At 43.3% G+C, this 18103-nt stretch overlaps 1 protein-coding gene across 4 annotated transcripts in view; it reads left to right on the forward strand.

The window, feature by feature from the left end:
- The first annotated feature begins 5039 nt into the window (after positions 1 to 5039).
- LOC115635113 (androgen-induced gene 1 protein-like) overlaps positions 5040 to 18103 on the forward strand; it is a 30830-nt gene continuing 17766 nt past the window's right edge. The window contains exons 1-4 of one of the 4 annotated variants that reach the window (XM_030533404.1): positions 5040 to 5417; positions 6810 to 6953; positions 8857 to 8958; positions 15451 to 15566. In XM_030533404.1, coding sequence (XP_030389264.1) covers positions 5265 to 5417; positions 6810 to 6953; positions 8857 to 8958; positions 15451 to 15566 — 515 coding nt within the window. In that variant the 5' untranslated portion in view covers positions 5040 to 5264. The remainder of the gene's footprint in view (positions 5418 to 6809; positions 6954 to 8856; positions 8959 to 15450; positions 15567 to 18103) is intronic. The other 3 variants (XM_030533406.1, XM_030533405.1, XM_030533407.1) reach the window with 3 other exon arrangements.

An 18103-nucleotide genomic window follows, 5' to 3' on the forward strand; every position in this document is an offset into this window, starting at 1 on the left:
CTCACTTGCAGGGGGCTGGAGTGCAGGAGGGGGCCAGGGTGTGGGAGAGTGCTCTGGGCTGGGGCAGGGAGTTGGGGTGCAGGAGGGGTGAGGGCTCTGGGGTGGGGCCACAGATGAGGGGTTGGCGTACAGGAATGGGCTCCAGGTTGGGGGGATGGGGCCAAGGGATTTGGAGTGCAGGAAGGGGCTGCGAATTGGAGTGCAGGGGGGTGATGACTCGGTGCGGGCTCTGGCATGCAGGAGGGGGCTTGTTTGGGGGGGCAGGGCTGGGGTGCAGGAGGGGGTATGGGCTTTGGGCTGGGGGCTCTGAGGTGGGACCAGGGATGAGGGGTTTGTGGGGGACTGAGGGCTGGGGCAGTGGGTTAGGGTGTGGGCTTACCTCAGGTGGCTCACAGTCAGTGGTGCAGCAGGACTAAGGCAGACTCCCTGCCTGTCCTGGCTCCATACTGCGCCCTGGAAGCAGCCAGCAGGTCCAGCTCCTAGGCAGCGGGGGAAGGAGGCTCTGCAGCGCACGCTGTTCTTGGCTGCAGGCACTGCCCTCCCCAGCTCCCATTGGCCGGGAACCAGCCAATGGGAGTGCAGAGCCCCTTGGTCCCCTCCTCCTAGGAGCCGGCCATTTCCAGGGTGTAGTGCAGTGCCCCAGGACAGGTAGGGACTAGCCAGCCTTAATGCCACAGCACCGCCAACTGGACTTTTAACGACCCGGTTGCTGGTGCTGATCGGAGCCACCAGGGTCCCTTTTCAATTGGGTGTTCTAGTAAAAAACCAGACACTTGGTAACTCTAAAGCGAGGGTTGTGGGGTATGGGTCACCATACGCCCAGGTTTTTCCCAGTCACCTCCCGCCCAGTTGGGGGCTGACAGCTGGACTCGTGGGCCTGACCACTGGAGCCACAGCCTCTCTGGATGGGGAGGGGGTTACAGCTTGAGTCGCAGCCTCCCGCTTGGGTCAGTGGCTGACAGGTGGAGCTCCAGCCTCCTGGCCGAGGTGCAGACCAACAACCACCCTCACTTCTGTGCTGCCTACAGAGCTGGCTCCCAGTTAGCAGCTGCAGAGCTTTCTGCATCTGGAAGAGGTTCCCAGAGGTGGATTTGACCTGGCTCTGGAAGTGGCCCCTGTAGGGGAAGAGGAAATCCCGTCCTTCCCCAGATCGGGCCATGATTAGTAGCTGGAGCCTGGCACACAGTAGAACTTAGGCACCCCCAGCCCTGTCCCTGCCCTACAATAGCCAGATATCACAACTGAAATCAGATTTCATGGTCCATGATGCATTTTTCACAGCCGTGAATTTGCTAGGGCCCTAGTCATATTAAATTGTATTGCTGCATTTAAGATGCATTATTAAATTATGACAAGAACAGCTATGAAATATAGAGAGATGCCTTTTATAGCATTCCTGTAAATAGAAATAAATAAATAAGAAAGAGACAGAGTTTTATTTTATTAAAATTTTGCTTCAAAAAGTGGGTTAGTATTGGATCCATGTTTCCAAACAGCTAAATCTTGCAATTAATTTAAATACTTAACATTAGGGCAGCTGCCGTGATGAATGTTGCCATAACAACACAACTGCAGTGATGTCCATGATGACACAGAGGACCGTTTCTATGGTAATGGAACGTCTTAACCTCAAGGATGCACACAAGCCCATTACAAAAAATGGGAACTGACACTCTAGGTTGAGGGAAGTTTCTTCCTTGTACTGCCCAACTACATCCATTAGCTGTCTCTTGTCGTATACTTAGATGGTAAACACTTTGGGACAGGGACCTTCTTTTTGTTCAGTGTTTGTATAGCACCTAGCATAATGGGGTCCTGGTGCATTACTAGGGCTGCTGGGGAGCCTTAGCAATACAAATAAATAATAATCATAATTAATAATATAAATGGGACAGTCAGTTTACAAAACAGAAATACAGGGACTAGATTTTGTTCCTAATTACATAAGTGTAAATTCAGAGATTTACTAGTGTCAGTAAGATTAGAATCAGGCATAACAGTGTGATTCTGATCTTATTCAACTTTTACCTCAGTGAAATTCTACTTACTGCAAAGGAATTATTTCAGAGGTGTGAAATCAGAAGCAGGTAGTCAGTCTAATTTTAGTTTATCCAAAGGATTACTGAAGATTTATAAAAAGTAGTTAAGAGTTGAAACAGTGGGAGAAAAGGTAAGGGAGCAATAGAGAGTGACTTGAGGAACTCTAAAGGCAGACATTAGACTAGGAAAGAATTATCAATAAAGAAAAGCAATTTGGATTCTCTTCCAGAACAGTAGGAGGGACGGAAGTTTGGGGGTAGGGGTGGGGGAGATGTTCTTGTTTTGCATCGCTTTTTGCCGGTTATCATATAAAATTAGACCATTCTAAAACTTTCCACCAGGAATTTCAAAGCAAATTACAAAACATTAACTAACTTTTTAAAAATTAAATACTTTTATTAACATAACATAAGTAAGGCTTTTGATACCATCTTATATGACCTTGTCATAAACAAACTACAAAAATGTAGCCTAGATTAACCTACTATAGGGTGGGTGTGCAACTGGTTGGAAAAGCGTTTTCAGAGAGTCGTTATCAATGGTTCATAATCAATCTGGAAGGGCATATCAAGTGGAGTCCCACATGGATCTGACCTGGGTCCAGTTCTATTCAGTATCTTCAGAAATGATTTGGATAATGGCATAAAGAGTACACTTACAAAGTTTACAAAGAATACCAATCTGGGAGAGGTTGCAAGCACTTTGGAGGACAGCATTAGAATTCAAAATGATCTTGACAAAAGGGAGAAATGGTCTGAAATAAACAGGATGAAATTCAATAAGGACAAATGCAAAGTACTACACGTAGGAATGAATAATCAATTGCACAAATACAAAATGGGAAACAACTGCCTAGGAAGGAGTACTGCAGAAAAGGCTTTGGGAGTTATATTGGATCACAAACTGAATATGAGTCAACAATGTAACACTGTTGCAAAAAAGTAAACATAATTCTGGGATGTATTAGCACCAGTGTTTAAGCAAGACCTCAGAGGTCATTTTTCCACTTTATTCAGCACTGCTTACGCTCCAATTGAGACCTCATGTGCAGTGCTGGGCACCACACTTCAGGAAAGATGTGGACAAATTGGAGAAAGTCCAGAGGAAAGCAATAAAAATGATTAAAGGTCTAGAAAGAAAAATTCACATTTTCATAATTCCTAAAACATTGCAGTATCAGGTAATGTGCTAGTCATTCGTCTCAGTTTGAGCAGGACAGTGCTGAATTCAGAGAGATCTACTAATCTGTAAGTAGCCTTTATTCAGATAGTTAAATAGATATAAATCAAAGCCAAATGGGTGACTTGTCAAGCAGCATATCATATGTTACATGGGAACTCCATATAAAAGCTACCATTCTGGAAGTTTCACAAAAGTGATTTTTTAATCAGTAAAGCGAACACTGTTTTGCATTAATTTAGTACCCTCTAGTATGAACAATTAAATGGGTACAATTCTGTCAACTGTATAAGAGCTTAATTATCCCATCTGCTTTTGTATCCAAAAAAATGTATGTGTTTGTACACTAGGAAAGGAAAAATGAAACAGAAAACAAGTCATAATGACAGGACAGGTGAAAACCCTTGACTCATTTAGATAAGAAATCCCTGAAGTAATGATCATCTGTATAACTATAAAGAGAAGCCTACATTTCATCTGTATATTCTCCCCACAAAATACTAGCTAGTAGTAGTTGTAATTGGAATGTTCCAAAGTTGGAGAGAGAAGGTCAGCTGCAGTTGAGATGTTGAGAAGAGTAGCAGGTAGAGATGCCAGTCAGTCAGAATGAATCAGTGGCCAAATCACAACTACCCAGACACATCTTCAAAGAGGTGTGAAGGCAAAAACCACTCTAAGATACCTCAGTTATGAAACCAATCACCTGCTCTCCTAAAGCCAACAGTCACTCATCAATATTCTTGTAATCGTTTAACAGGACCTATGTCTATCTTACTGTACTTGCAAAGATCTTCCAGTTTATCTTAAAATCTCTTTTGACTCGTTAATGTAACACCTTTACTCTCCTAAAGTAAACAAAAATTGTATTTAAATCTAGTCTAGAAACAATAATAAAAATAATAAACAAAATCCAACAAAAGTAGATTTGTACTCTGGGAAAGGATTTCAAGTGTTAATTCTGAACTAGAATTGTAAGGACTTCCATTCATCCCTTACATTCTTTTTGCCTATCAGGTGGTTTTCCAGCACTTGCTGTTAGAAGTGTTTAGTTCCCTATAGCACACAGCTTTGTAATCTCAAACCACTATCATCAAACTAATATATTTATACTTTATTTTCCATGCCAAACTATTTTACAGAAATCATTCACTCACCATAGAAATACAACCCCCTTGGGGTTCAGTGTGACAATTCCAGTTGGATGCAATAATTTAAGACAGGCAGTGAATAAATTAGGTTGGCATATGTAATTAGCTAAAATGGAATCCGATCTGGGCACTCGCATTGACTCCACAACTCTTATAAAGTGTCTTAAATGACAATATCGGGGACTCTGGTTTCAGTCGTACACTAAGGATGGTGTACGGACATTGTGCAAATGCAGAATGATGTCATGCCTATCTCATGAGGCATAAACCCACCCCAAGCCCCACAGACTGCGGTCTTCTACAGCTGAGGCAGGGATTCCTCCAGCCTCATTTTATCCAGGACACCTAAGTCCTGCACTAAAGGCTGGTCCCTCCCATCCATGGGTAGCCAGCACCAGGTCCCCGTGGGTGGGCACAATCACGCAGGGACCACGTTATTTCTCGGTAAATCCCACTGTTCCCTGTATTACTCCACTGAATGGGGTTAGGGGGAGTAATTCTAGGCTGCCCGTCATCCCCCGCTCCCCTAACCCCCACTCCCCGCAGAGACGCGCATTCCTCCCTACTGTGAAATGAAGAGGCGTCGCCACAAAGCGCCTCGCAACATGGCGTCGGGCGGCCTTACGCCGTCACAGAACTCAGCGAGGTCGCACAAGATGGCGGCGGGCGCGATGACGCACGCGCAGAGTTCATCACACGGGTCCTCCAGTGAGAGGAGGCGGCGTTGGAACGCGCCTCATTTGCAGACCCACAGAAGATGGCGACGGGATGTCTTGCTGCGCGGAACGCTCGGAAGAAGGGGGCATGTGTCCCGCATGCGCAGCGCGCCTCACACGCGCGTGCGGGAGGACCCCCTTGTGAGGGAAGGGGGAGTGGCGGCTGTGTGGCCCTCCCAAGATGGCGGCGCGGCTCATGAGCTTGGTCCACCTGTGCTGTTTCCTGTGGGCCTCGTTCTCACTCTCTCAGAACGTGGGCATGCCCCACTCCCTGCGCAGGGAGAGCGAGAACACCTACGGCGGCCGCTGGAAATACCTGACCTTCATCAACCAGGTGCCGGCGGGCCTGAGCGGGGGTGGAGGGAGGAGACCGGCTGAGGGCGCTAGGCCCATTACGAAGGGGGGGTAAGAGAGAGGTCTCACCTGGGGGCGGTAGGAGGGCAAGAAGGAGAGGTGGCTTGAATGAGGCAGAGGGGGCCTGGCTGGAAGGGGAGTCGGTGTGGGTCAAACGGGGCTCAAGAGGGAGGCCTGGCTTGAAGGTTGCAGTGGACAGGTGTGGGGCAAAGGAAGTGCAAGAGGGAGGCCTGGTTTGTGGGGAGAAGTAGGTGTGAGCCAAAGAGGACACAAGGGGGAAGCCTGTCTTGATGATTGCAGGGGACATGTGTGAGCCAAAGTTTGGGAGAAGGACCGGTGTTAGGAAGGGATTGAGTCATGTTGAGGGAACCTGACCTCTCGTAATTTGATCTATGTTTCCATTGTTACTTGAGAAATTAAATTTAAAATAATTTTGAAAATTAAATTATCTCAGATAAAAGTAACTGGAAATGTAAAAGCAATAATGACAATATCCAGCTCCTCCTTTGTGCTTGTCTTCTTTGGAGTCCTTTACAATCATAAATTTAAAAAATCAAATAGTATTTTGAGAATATATTATCACCTAACTTCTGTAGAGAATTCAAGGAATTTTTTTCTCTCTTCAAATTTTTTTTTTTTGTTTTTGCTTAGGAAAAAATAGCAGATGATTAATTCTAAACAACTTAATTTTATAACAAGAAACCAAATAAAATAGCTTGTATCAAATGCGAAATTTAGGGACAATGGAGATAGATGTTCACATCAATAATTTGGGACTTGATCTTGCAATTCTTGCTGCTCACAGAAGTCCCATTGACAACAGTTTTGTACACGGACAATGTGCACATAGAGCTAGGATCAGATGCCTGCACTTTAAAAAGTTTGAAAATCCATTACTAAAATGCATGTTTAGAATTAGTCAGAGGATAAAGTTTCCAAAAGCAAGGAGTAAGTGAAATTTATAGGCCTGAGCCAAACTAAGGTAGGATAAGACTTCTTTTGAGTCATTGGGAATTTTGGCTATATTAGAAATACAGATTTTTGCCCTTTATCCTGAACTGGTAAGATGTCCTTATAGTAGATAGACTAGAAACACTAACCAGTGAGTGTTTTACTTTCTTGTCAAAAGAAGTTTAAAGCCACTATAGTGCCAGTAAATGTGTATGTGAACAAAAACAAGTATATTGATTGAATAGTGAGGCCACAGGCTAGGTAAACATGAATAACTTCCAGGGCAAACACGTTATATTCACTTAAAATGTTTTCTTCTTTGGAAGACTAGAGAAGAGTAGTAAAGTGGTATATTTGTAACCAAAATGATTGTATTAAAACAATTTCTTAATATGTTTTCTTCATTTCTTAATACATTTAGATTCTGCAAACTCTGTTGTTTGGAATATGTGTCATAATTGACTTTGCTCATATGTTCATCCCTGCCACAAAGAAGAGTGTGTCATCCAGATTGTTGCCTCCAAGAGACTTCATCTTCTCAGTGCTAGTATTCCCTGTTGGCTTAGTAAGTAGTTCCTACAAACAGGACCCCTCTCAAGTAACTTCAGAAAAGACAGAAGATTTTGGCATGTCCAGATTAAACTGACACAGCTGAAAGCTGTAATATTTTATACACCATTTTGTTTAGTTTCAGACATAAGAACAGGTCTAATTTATCCCTGACTCAATTGACTCATAGCCCTGGTCTACACTGGGATGGGATTGATCTAAGATATGTTGACTTCAGCTACTCTGTGCTCATAGCTGAAGTTGCATATCTTAGATCGACTTACCTCATGTCCTCACTGCACAGGGCCAACTGCCACTGTTTCCCCGTCGACTCCACTTCCGCCTCTCGGCAGTGGTGGAGTTCCGGAGTCAACGACAGGGCAATCAGGGATTGATTTATCGTGTCTACACTAGACACAATAGATCAGTCCCCAATAGATCGATCTCTACCTGCCGATCTGGCGGATAGTGAAGACTTGCTCTCAATGTATACCGAATAGGAAAAGATCATTTCATCTAATGTGTTACCAGCTGCTTTTTGAAACGTATGGACACAACGAAAGAGAGAAACTGTATTTCTGTTGAGGTCTGTTGGGGGCCTACCTTTCTTCACATAAGTAATCCTTATGAATGGGGGTACTCATATGAATAATGACTATTTAAATGAATATGAGTTTGTGTTATCAGATTCCTAGATTGAGGCCTTGTCTACCTGAGAGAGGTGCTCCAATGTAACTAAATTGGTTCAGCTTCCTTAGGTGGACTTTCTTAATCCAGTGTACCTTATTTTGATTTAGCTTATGTCGGCAAGGAATGAGCATAAATTAAACCAAGAAAAGGCACAGATAAATTGAAATAGGTGTCCACATAAAGGATTTTGCACTAATTTAACTGAATTGGTTTCTAAACTGGGTCCATTAAATCAATGGAACTTTCTTGTGTGAACAAGGCCTGGGATTGTCTTGAGTTCTATGAACAATGGAGCTTAAGAAAAAAATTCCTACAGTTTAGAAAATATAAAATATGCATATTTTAGGAATTAAGGAAACATTAGATTATAAAATTGCTGCTGTAGTTCCTGTACATGTCTCACTTTATCTTTCTACGAACTCTTTTGTTCTTGGTTAATGATTATCAATTATATTTTATTTTGTATTTTTCAAAGGATTGCTTTGTGTTCTAAGTTCACTAACAGCAAGTTACTGTTAATATTTCCCTCGTTCTTTCAGTACATGCTAACCAAAATGGAGTGCAGACCGCCCACCCTGTCTGCATCTACTGACCTCAATGGTAAAATTCCCCTGGACTCTAATGAGAGCAGAATTAATTCTATAAATTCTCCTTTACTTATGCAATAATTTATAGTAGTTTTTCAATGAAGTATACATTTTCTGAATTTGACAGAAAAAAAAAGATGGAGATAATTAGTACTTGACTGTCTTAACATCCACCATGTAAACAGAAAAACGTTAAAAAACATTTTCTCTTCAAAGCAACTATTTTGATAAGGAAAAACTCTATCTGAATAGTCCTGTGCAAAAAGATTAGTAATACAGTAGAACCTTAGAGTTACGAACACCTCGTGAATGGAGGTTGTTTGTAGCTCTGAAATGTTGGTAACTTTGAGCAAAACGTTACTTTTTTTCAAAATTTTACAGCCGAACATTGACTTAATACAGCTTTGAAACTTTACTGTGCAGAAGAAAAATGTTGCTTTCCCTTTATTTTTTTAGTAGTTTACGTTTAACACAATATTGGACTGCATTTTTTCTTTTTTTTTTCGGTCTCTGCTGCTGCCTGATTGTATTCTTCCGGTTCCAAATGAGGTGTGTGGTTGACTGCTTAGTTCCTAACTCTTGTGTTCGTAACTCAAGGTTCTACTGTATTTAGTTTTATTTACATACAGTTTTTTATCTCAGTTTGTAGCTGTTACTTTTTGGACCCTTTATGCATATGACAGAGAATTGGTATACCCTAAAGAACTGGATGAGATTAATCCACCTTGGCTTAATCATACCATGGTAAGCAGATAGTGTTTCTTTCTTGAGGTCTTGGGTTTGATGTTTTTTCACTTTATGGTATTTTCGTTATTATATATGTACAATACATGCAGTTTGAACATAACAATAACTTGCAGACAATTTAGCTTACAAATTTCTTACTTATCTTCTGGTATTCCGCACTGCATCAAGTGTAGATATCAGGGTCATGGCCTGTAGCCCTACCAGAGCATTCTCTAAACTGTAACTCCTACCTTCTCTACCACTGGTGGAGATGCACCAGTAGTAACAAGAATGGGGGGGAAAGACTAGTGTAGACCCAACCCAGGATTCTATGCTGTAGGGTAAAGCTACACTGAAAAAATAAACAACCAACCTTACAACAACTCTCTGGATTTCAGAGCCCAAGCTCCAACCTGAGCAGAAATGTCTACATTGCTATTTTAGCCTTCATAGTGTGAGCCTAATGGCATGTCTACACTAAGAAATTAGGTCAAATTTATAGAAGTTGATTTTTTTAGAAATCTATTTTATACAGTCAGTTGTGTCCCCACTTAAGACCATTAAGTCGGCAGAGTGCATCCACAGTACCAAGGCTGGCATCGACTTTTAGAGCATTGTACTGTGGGTAGCTATCTCACAGTTCCCGTAGTCTCCGCCGCCCATTGGAATTCTGGGTTGAGCTCCCAATGCCTGATGGGGCAAAAACATTGTCGTGGGTGGTTCTGGGTAAATGTCATCAGGCCCCCCTCCCTCCCTGAAAGCAATGGCAATAAATCATTTTTTGCCTTTTTTCCTGGGTTACCTATGCAGACAACATACTACGGCAAGCATGGAGCTCGCACAGCTCATCATCACCATATGTCTTCTGGGTGTTGCTGACGTGGTACTGCATTGCTGCACAGCAGCCACTCATTACCTTTTGGCAGCAGACGGTGCATTATGACTGGTAGTCATCGTCTCCTGGGTGCTCTTTTAACCGACCTCAGTGAGGTCAGTTGGACGCACCTGGGCAGACGTGTGCTCCTTGCCAGCCTCGGTGAGGTCGGTCAGTGGCGCCTGAACATAAATGGGAGACGACGATAGCCAACAGTCGTACTGCACCATCTTCTGGCAAGCAGCCAGGAGACAATGACGGCCAATAGTTGTACTGCACCGTCTTCTGGCAAGCAGCCAGGAGATGACAATGGCTAGCAGTTGTACTGCACCATCTGCTGCCAGCCTACGATGTATAAAAGAGATGGAGTGGATCAAAACAATAAAGAGACCAGATTTGTTTTGTTTTGATTTGTATTCATTTGCCCTCACCACCACCACCCCCGTGAATAGTGGAGGGAGGGATAGCTCAGTGGTTTGAGCATTGGCCTGCTAAACCCAGGGTTTAGAGTGCAGTCCTTGAGGGGGCCATTCTGTTTGACAACCCTGTAAGCCATGTTGTCAGTCGCCCCTCCCTCCATCAGAGCAACAGCAGACAATCATTTGGCACCTTTTTTCAGCGCAGACACCATAGCACGGCCAGCATGGCGCCCGCTCAGATCACCACCGCAGTTATGAGCACTCTAAACACCATGCACATTGTCCTGCAGTATATGCAGAAACAGAACCTGCAAAAGCAAAAACAGGAAAGGAGGCAATGGCAGCGCGGTGATGAGGACATGGACACAGACTTCTCTCAAAGCATGGGCCCTTGCAATTTGGACATCATGGCGGTAATGGGGCAAGTTCATACTGTGGAACGCCGATTCTGGGCCCGGGAATCAAGCACAGACTGGTGGGATCGCCTAGTGTTGCATGTCTGGGACGATTCCCAGTGGCTGCAAAAATTTGCATGCATAAGGGCACTTTCATAGAACTTTGTGACTTGCTTTCCCCTGCCCTGAAGCACAAGAATACCAAGATGAGAACAGCCCTCACAGTTCACAAGCGAGTAGCAATAGCCCTGTGGAAGTTTGTAACGCCAAACAGCTACTGGTCAGTTGGGCATCAGTTTGGAGTGGGCAAATCTGTGGGGGCTGCTGTGATCCAAGTAGCCAATGCAATCAAAGAGCTGCTGATATCAAGCGTAGTGACTCTAGGAAATGTGTAGGTCATAGTGGATGGCTTTGCTGAAGTGGGATTCCCTAACTATGGTGGGGCAATAGATGGAACCCATATCCCTGTCTTGGCACTGGAGCACCAAGCCAGTGAGTACATAAACCGAAAGGGATACATTTCAGTGGTGCTGCAAGCACTGGTGGATCACAAGGGACGTTTCACCAACATCAGCGGGGGATGGCCGGGAAAGATACACAACACTCACATCTTCAGGAACTCTGGTCTGTTTGAAAAGCTGCAGCAAGGGACTTTCTTCCCAGACCAGAAAATAACCATTGGGGATGTTGAAATGCCTATAGTTATCCTTGGGGACCCAGCCTACCCCTTAATGCCAGTGCTCATGAAGCCATACATAGGCACTCTGGACAGTAGCCAGGAGCTGTTCAACTATAGGCTGAGCAAGTGAAGAATGGTGCTAGAATGTGCATTTGGACGTTTGAAAGCACACTGGCACAATTTATTAACTTGGATAGACCTCAGTGAAACCAATATTCCCATTGCCTGCACTCCACCGTATCTGTGAGAGTAAGGGAGAGATGTTTATGCTGGGGTGGAAGGTTGAGGCAAATCTCCTGGCCACTGATTATGCACAGCCAGATACCAGGGCGGTTAGCAGAGTACAGGAGGGTGAAGTGCGCATCCGAGAAGCTTTAAAAACCAGTTTCATGACAGGCCAGGCTACGGTGTGAAAGTTCTGTTTGTTTCTCCTTGATGAAACCCCCCCTCAGTTCACTCTACTTCCCTGTAAGCTAACCACCCTCCCCTCCCCCCTTCAATCACCACTTGCAGAGGCAATAAAGTCATTGTTGCTTCACATTCATGCATTCTTTATTCATCACATAAATGGGATAACTGCCAAGGTAGCCTGGGAGGGGTGAGGGAGTAGGGAAGCACCGGGTGGGATGGGGGAGGAGGGAAGGAGAAGGCCACACTGCACTTTAAAACTTATTGAATGCCAGCTTTCTGTTGCTTGGGCAGTCCTCTGGGGTGGAGTGGTTGGGTGCCCAGAGGGCCCCACCCGTGTTCTTGGGCATCTGGGTGAGGAGGCTATGGAACTTGGGGAGGAGAGTGGTTGGTTACATAGGGGCTGTAGCGGTGGTCTGTGCTCAAGCTGCCTTTCCTGAATTACCACCATACACCAGAGCATATCACTTTGTTCTTCCAGTGGCCTCAGCATTGCCTCTTGCCTTCTGTCACCAAGCTGATGCCACCTATCATCTTCAGCCCGCCACTTATTATCTTCAGCCCACCACCTGTCCTCGTGTTCATATTGTGCTTTCCTGGACTCTGACATTGTCTGCCTCCACGCATTCTGCTGGGCTCATTCAGTGTGGGAAGACTGCGTGAGCTCAGAGAACATTTCATTGTGAGTGCGTAGCCTCTGGGAAGGAGAAGATAATGTGAGTGTTGAAACATTTGCATCTGGTGGAGGGAAAAAAAGAGAGAGTGATAGTTAAAAAGACACATTTTAGAGAACAGTGGGTAGACTGTTACATGGTAAAGCTTGCTGTTAACATTACATAGCACATGTGCTTTCGGTACAAGGTCGCATTTTGCCTCTTATTGAGGTTATGCCAGTTTGGTGTGAGAGCGCTTTCAAGCAGGGCCGGGCAACAGAATTTGGCTTCCTTAACCTTCATAACATGTGGGAATGGTTTCAAAAAGCAGCAGCACCCTCATTTTCCACATCAAGCAGCCATTGGGTTGGCCATTTAAAATGAGTTGGCTGTTTAAAAGGAGGAGGGGCTGCGGTTTTCGGGTTAACGTGCAGCACAAACCCAGTTAACCCTACACACACACACAATTCTCTGGGATGATCGCTTCACCCCTCCCCCCACCGCATGGCTAACAGCAGGAAACATTTCTGTTCAGCTACAGTCAAACAGCCCAGCAGGAACAGGCACCTCTGAATGTCTCCTTAATAAAATCACCCTGTTTCAACCAAGTGCCCAGGAATGATATCACTCTCCTGAGGATAACACAGAGAAATGAAGAACGAATGTTATTTGAATGCCAGCAAACAGGACCATACGCTGCCGTGCTTTGTTATGCAATGATTCCAGACTACATGCTACTGGCCTGGCATGGTAAAGTGTCCTACCATGGAAGATGGAATAAGGCTGCTCTCCCCAGAAACCTTTTGCAAAGGCTTTGGAAGTACATCCAGGAGAGCTTTATGGAGATGTCCCTGGAGGATTTCCACTCCATCCCCAGACATGTTAGCAGAGTTTTCCAGTAGCTGTACTGGCTGCAAATGCCAGGGCAAATTAATCATTAAACATGTTTGCTTTTAAACTCGTGTATAATATTTACAAAGGTACACTCACCAGAGGTCCCTTCTCTACCTGGTGGTTTCAGGGGGTACTGAATCCTGGTCCAGGGTGAGAAACAGTTCCTGGCTGTTGGGGAAAATGGTCTCTCCACTTCCTTGCTGTGAACTATCTTCAACCTCCTCCTCATCTTCCTCGTCCCCAAAACCCCATCCTTATTGCGTGCTACTCCATTGACGTAGTCAAAGCACAGGGGTGGGGTAGTGGTGGCTGCACCACCTAGAATGGCATGCAGCTTATCATAGAAGCAGCATGTCTGGGGTTCTGACCCGGAGTGGCTGTTTGCCTCTCTGTTTTTTTGGTAGGCTTGCCTCAGCTCCTTAAGTTTCACGCGAAACTGCTGCGGATGCCTGTTATAGCCTCTGTCCTTCATGCCCTTTGAGATTTTTTCAAATGTTTTGGCATTTCTTCTTTTTGAACAGAGTTCTGATAGCATGAATTCGTCTTCCTATACAGCGACCAGATCCCGTACCTCCCATTTGGTTCATGCTGGGGCTCTTTTGCGATTCTGGGACTCCATCATGGTCACCTCTGCTGATGAGATCTGCACTCACCCACAGATCGCCATGCTGGCCAAACAGGAAATGAGATTCAAAAGTTCATGGGCCTTTTCCTGTCTGCCTGGCAACTGCATCTGAGTTGAGAGCACTGTCTAGAGCGGTCACAATGGAGCACTCTGGGATAGCTCCCAGAGGCCATTACCATCGAATTGCGACCATACTACCCCAAATTCAATTCGGCAAGGTCGATTTCAGTGCCGATCCTCTCATCGGGGGAGGAGTACAGAAATCAATTTTAAGAGCCCTTTAAGTCGAAAATAATGGCTTCATCGTGTGGATGGGGTGCAGGGTTAAATGGATCTAATGCTACAAAATTCAACCTAAACTCATAGTGTAGACCAGGGCTAAGTCAGCGGACCCAGGTTTGGAGACTTGCTGCTGCTGGGTAGTGTGGGGGTGGGCGGTGTTTTGGTTTTTGAGTGTAGACATATCCTTAGTTTTGCATATGAACAGCTAACTGCCTCTTTCACTGAATATCACCTGTCCTGTGCACGGAATTAGGCAGGGTGCATGGATAAAACAGTATGTAGCATGTAATTAAATACTGTATTATAATATATACATGGAAGGGGGCAGAATTAAGGCTGCACACGTCTTTTTCATTTTCTGATATTTGGGTACTTCACGTTGCAACCAGAACATTCTCAATCTGTTTTTGTATGGAGTGTAAATCTAATCTATCTAGATCAGGGGTCGGCAACCTTTCAGAAGTGGTGTGCCGAGTCTTCATTCATTCACTCTAATTTAAGGTTTCGCGTGCCAGTAATACATTTTAATGTTCTTAGAAGGTCTCTTTCTATAAGTCTATAATATATAATTAAACTATTGTTATATGTAAAGTAAATTAGGTTTTTTAAATGTTTAAGAAGCTTCATTTAAAATTAAATGAAATGCAGAGCCCTCCGGACCAGTGGCCAGGACCCAGGCAGTGTGAGTGTCACTGAAAATCAGCTCGCGTGCCACCTTCGGCACCCGTGCCATAGGTTGCCTACCCCAATCTAGATATATGAATTCCTTAAATCTTGTAGAATATCCACAGATAAATCTGTAAATAGCACAGTAACTTGTCCTATGTGTTGTGGGCCAGGTTCAAAGCACGTTGAATGCAATTACATGATTTAGTTATTGACTCTCTAATTTGTCTCATTGGTCCTGATCCAGCATCATGTCAATGACAGCTTTGCCATTGACTTCAGTGAATATAGGATCAAGTCCATAGTACTCAAAATCAACTATGGGCATTTTATTTCCTGATTTTAAAACATCGATTTAATTTTGATTGCATCTCTTGATGGCTTTTAATTTCTGGGGGAGTGGATGCAGCTGTTACAAAGTAGAGATTACATTTGTGAGGGATGGAAGGAATCTGTTATAATTAATAGTTCAACAGAAACCAACCAAACAAAAGATTTCATTGCTGTTTCTGATATTTTCACAGTCAATGTTTCTGTCATACCATTTTCTACGATATTATTTGTTCATATTGTATATTTCCAAATCTGACTCTTGTATTTGATTTTTATTTTCAGCATACCACTATACTGCCACTACTTCTTATTGAGCTGATTACATGTCCACATAAATATCTTTCTAAATTGAAGGGAATGATAGGACTTAGCATCTTTGGTACTTCATACCTCACATGGTAGGCATTCCCTGTTTCTCAGAAACACAGCAACAAGAAGCATAAAGAGCAGAATGTGTGTGTGTGTGTGTGTGTGTGTGTGTGTGTGTGTGTGTGTGTGTGTGTGTGTGTGTGTGTTTTGGCATAATATTTATTGCTTTTCTTGATGAAATTACCATAGTGTATCTTGGTTCTTACACTACAGTATAATCAGATACAAATACTTTACAAGAGGTAATAAAAATGCATGCTGGAGTCACATTTTTTTTTAAACTACAATAGTGTGGTCCCACAGGGCACACTCCTGATTCATGACCAGTATGGTTCCAACTACTACCTCCATGTGTGCTCTGGAGAGAGCTGCTGCAGAGCACTCTTCTATGGTAGATATAGTAGCAAATCTTCGTGTGTGTCCTTTACGTGGAGTGCCCCACTGTGCTGCAGAACATTTATGACCAGTAAATATGACCCAAAGAGAGATTTGAACTACTTAATTTATTCAAAGTCAGTGATAATGTTGAAACCTAATAATGACAATTTGAATAGCAACACAGTGAACTATTTCACTGCTTAGTGTATTAGCAAAACATCCATATAAAATATTTATCGAGTATGGTTGGATTCCGTCAAAAGACATTCCATAAAAATAGGTTTCAAGTTTAGAATATACCAAACATTTGAATATTCTGTTTAAGTGTCTGATCCTCCACATAGTATACTAGAAGGGAAACAGATAACTAGGTGCAAGAAGAAGATTTCAGAGGAAAATGAAAGATGTCAGGAAGCTGGAAGGATTCAAATAAAGCAAAGCAGATTAAATTTAAAGTCTTTTTATCGATTAAAAGATACAAATCTGTTATTAGACACCTTAACTGTTTTCATTTGTTCTGAGTAAATGTGCTTTAAGAAAAACCTCTCTAGATTTCCCCCAAAATTTTACCGGCTCAAAGAAAAAAACCTTGCAAATTTTCCTTCAAATTCCCTGTAACCCTGCTCAGTATGAATAGTCAACTGTCATAAAATAACTGCTTAAATTTAGTCACTGACCTTTCAAATGGTTATTCATCTGATACAGGCAAGTTGTCAGTGTATCTTTATTTATGTATTTCATTTTAAACCTAACATTAAAAATATTTATCCTGAACATTAATCTCCTTTCACTTAATTATAAATATAATTACATGAATATGAAACTAGTATTTTAACCATAGGTAGCCGAAACGATAAGAAAATAACCAGAAATCTTGAATCCAAATATTCTCCACTACACTCACCAGTATGAGCCCTTAATACACCATTTCTTATCAAAAAGCCTGGGTAAAGAGGTGGGCTTTGCAGCTTGCCCTGATCGGCACATTTGAGTTACTTTGGCTTGGAGAGGGGAGTAAATTCCAAAGTTGAAGGCCCCTCGGAGAATGCCCTGCAGGGAGCTCTTATCTGTTGCATAGAGGAGACTACTGTTCAAACACTTGTGTTTATTGCAACTGTGGTACTATAGCCTGAGGAGTACTGTAGTCTCTTAGGCTAGGTCTACATTGCGCACCTTACAACAGCACGGCTGTGCCGAAGCACCCACAGGATTGTAAGGTGCGCAGTGTCGCCACTCTTTGTCGCCAGGAGAGCATCTCCCGCCAATAAAGCGCTGTCGTCATTAAAACTTTTGTCGTTCAGGGCGGTGTTTTTTTCACACCCCCGAGTGACAAAAGTTTTAACGATGAAAATGCTGTGTAGACGTAGCCTTAATGTATGTCTTCACTGTAGTACCTAAACTAGCTACACCGGTATTAGCATGGCTAAAAATAGTGTAGATGTGGGGGTGTGGGCTTCAGCATAGGCTGTATAAGCACACCGAAGACCCTGGATACTCACTTTGTTGAAGGCTGCATTGTCACATCGACACTGCTGTTTTTAAGCTGTGCTACTTAGATGTGTCTGTCTGAGCTGTAGTCATACCTCTAGTTGCATTGTGCATGTATCCTTCAATACATTGGTCCAATCCAATTCAACTTTATAGCTCAAAACCAGCACTTTAAACTCCACCTGGAAAACAACAGATAGCTAATGCACATCCCATAGGGGATCACATATAAATAAGCCATCACATCCTGTACCAGCTTCTACGTTGATTTACAATGTAGCCCCATGTAGGATGCACTGCATTAGAAAATCTTCAAATGGAAAAGGTATGGATTACAGAAGCAAGCCCCACATCCAGAAGAATTCATCACAGTACACTGCTACTGTATGACCACAACATTTAGTGATACACCTGAATTGAAATGACAACCTCTAATAAATGTATAGTTAAAGTACTGCTGCATGTAGATGTATATAACATGAAAAAAGTTGAACTAAAGAATAGCTAGAATGTCATATTCCTTGGGCTTGGTAACATAAGATCAGTGTGTCCCCTATGCACAAATTACCTGCACAGATCGCTGGAAACTCTTCTGAATTCCCTTCCCAGTGCAGCTTTTTCTGTTATCATTTCCTCATGCAGAGCTCCCCTCTTCCTACCTGACCAAACTAAAAGGTGAGTCAGATGCCCAAAACAAATG

Source organism: Gopherus evgoodei, chromosome 14 (assembly GCF_007399415.2).
Source record: "Gopherus evgoodei ecotype Sinaloan lineage chromosome 14, rGopEvg1_v1.p, whole genome shotgun sequence".
NCBI classification, from domain to species: domain Eukaryota; kingdom Metazoa; phylum Chordata; order Testudines; family Testudinidae; genus Gopherus; species Gopherus evgoodei.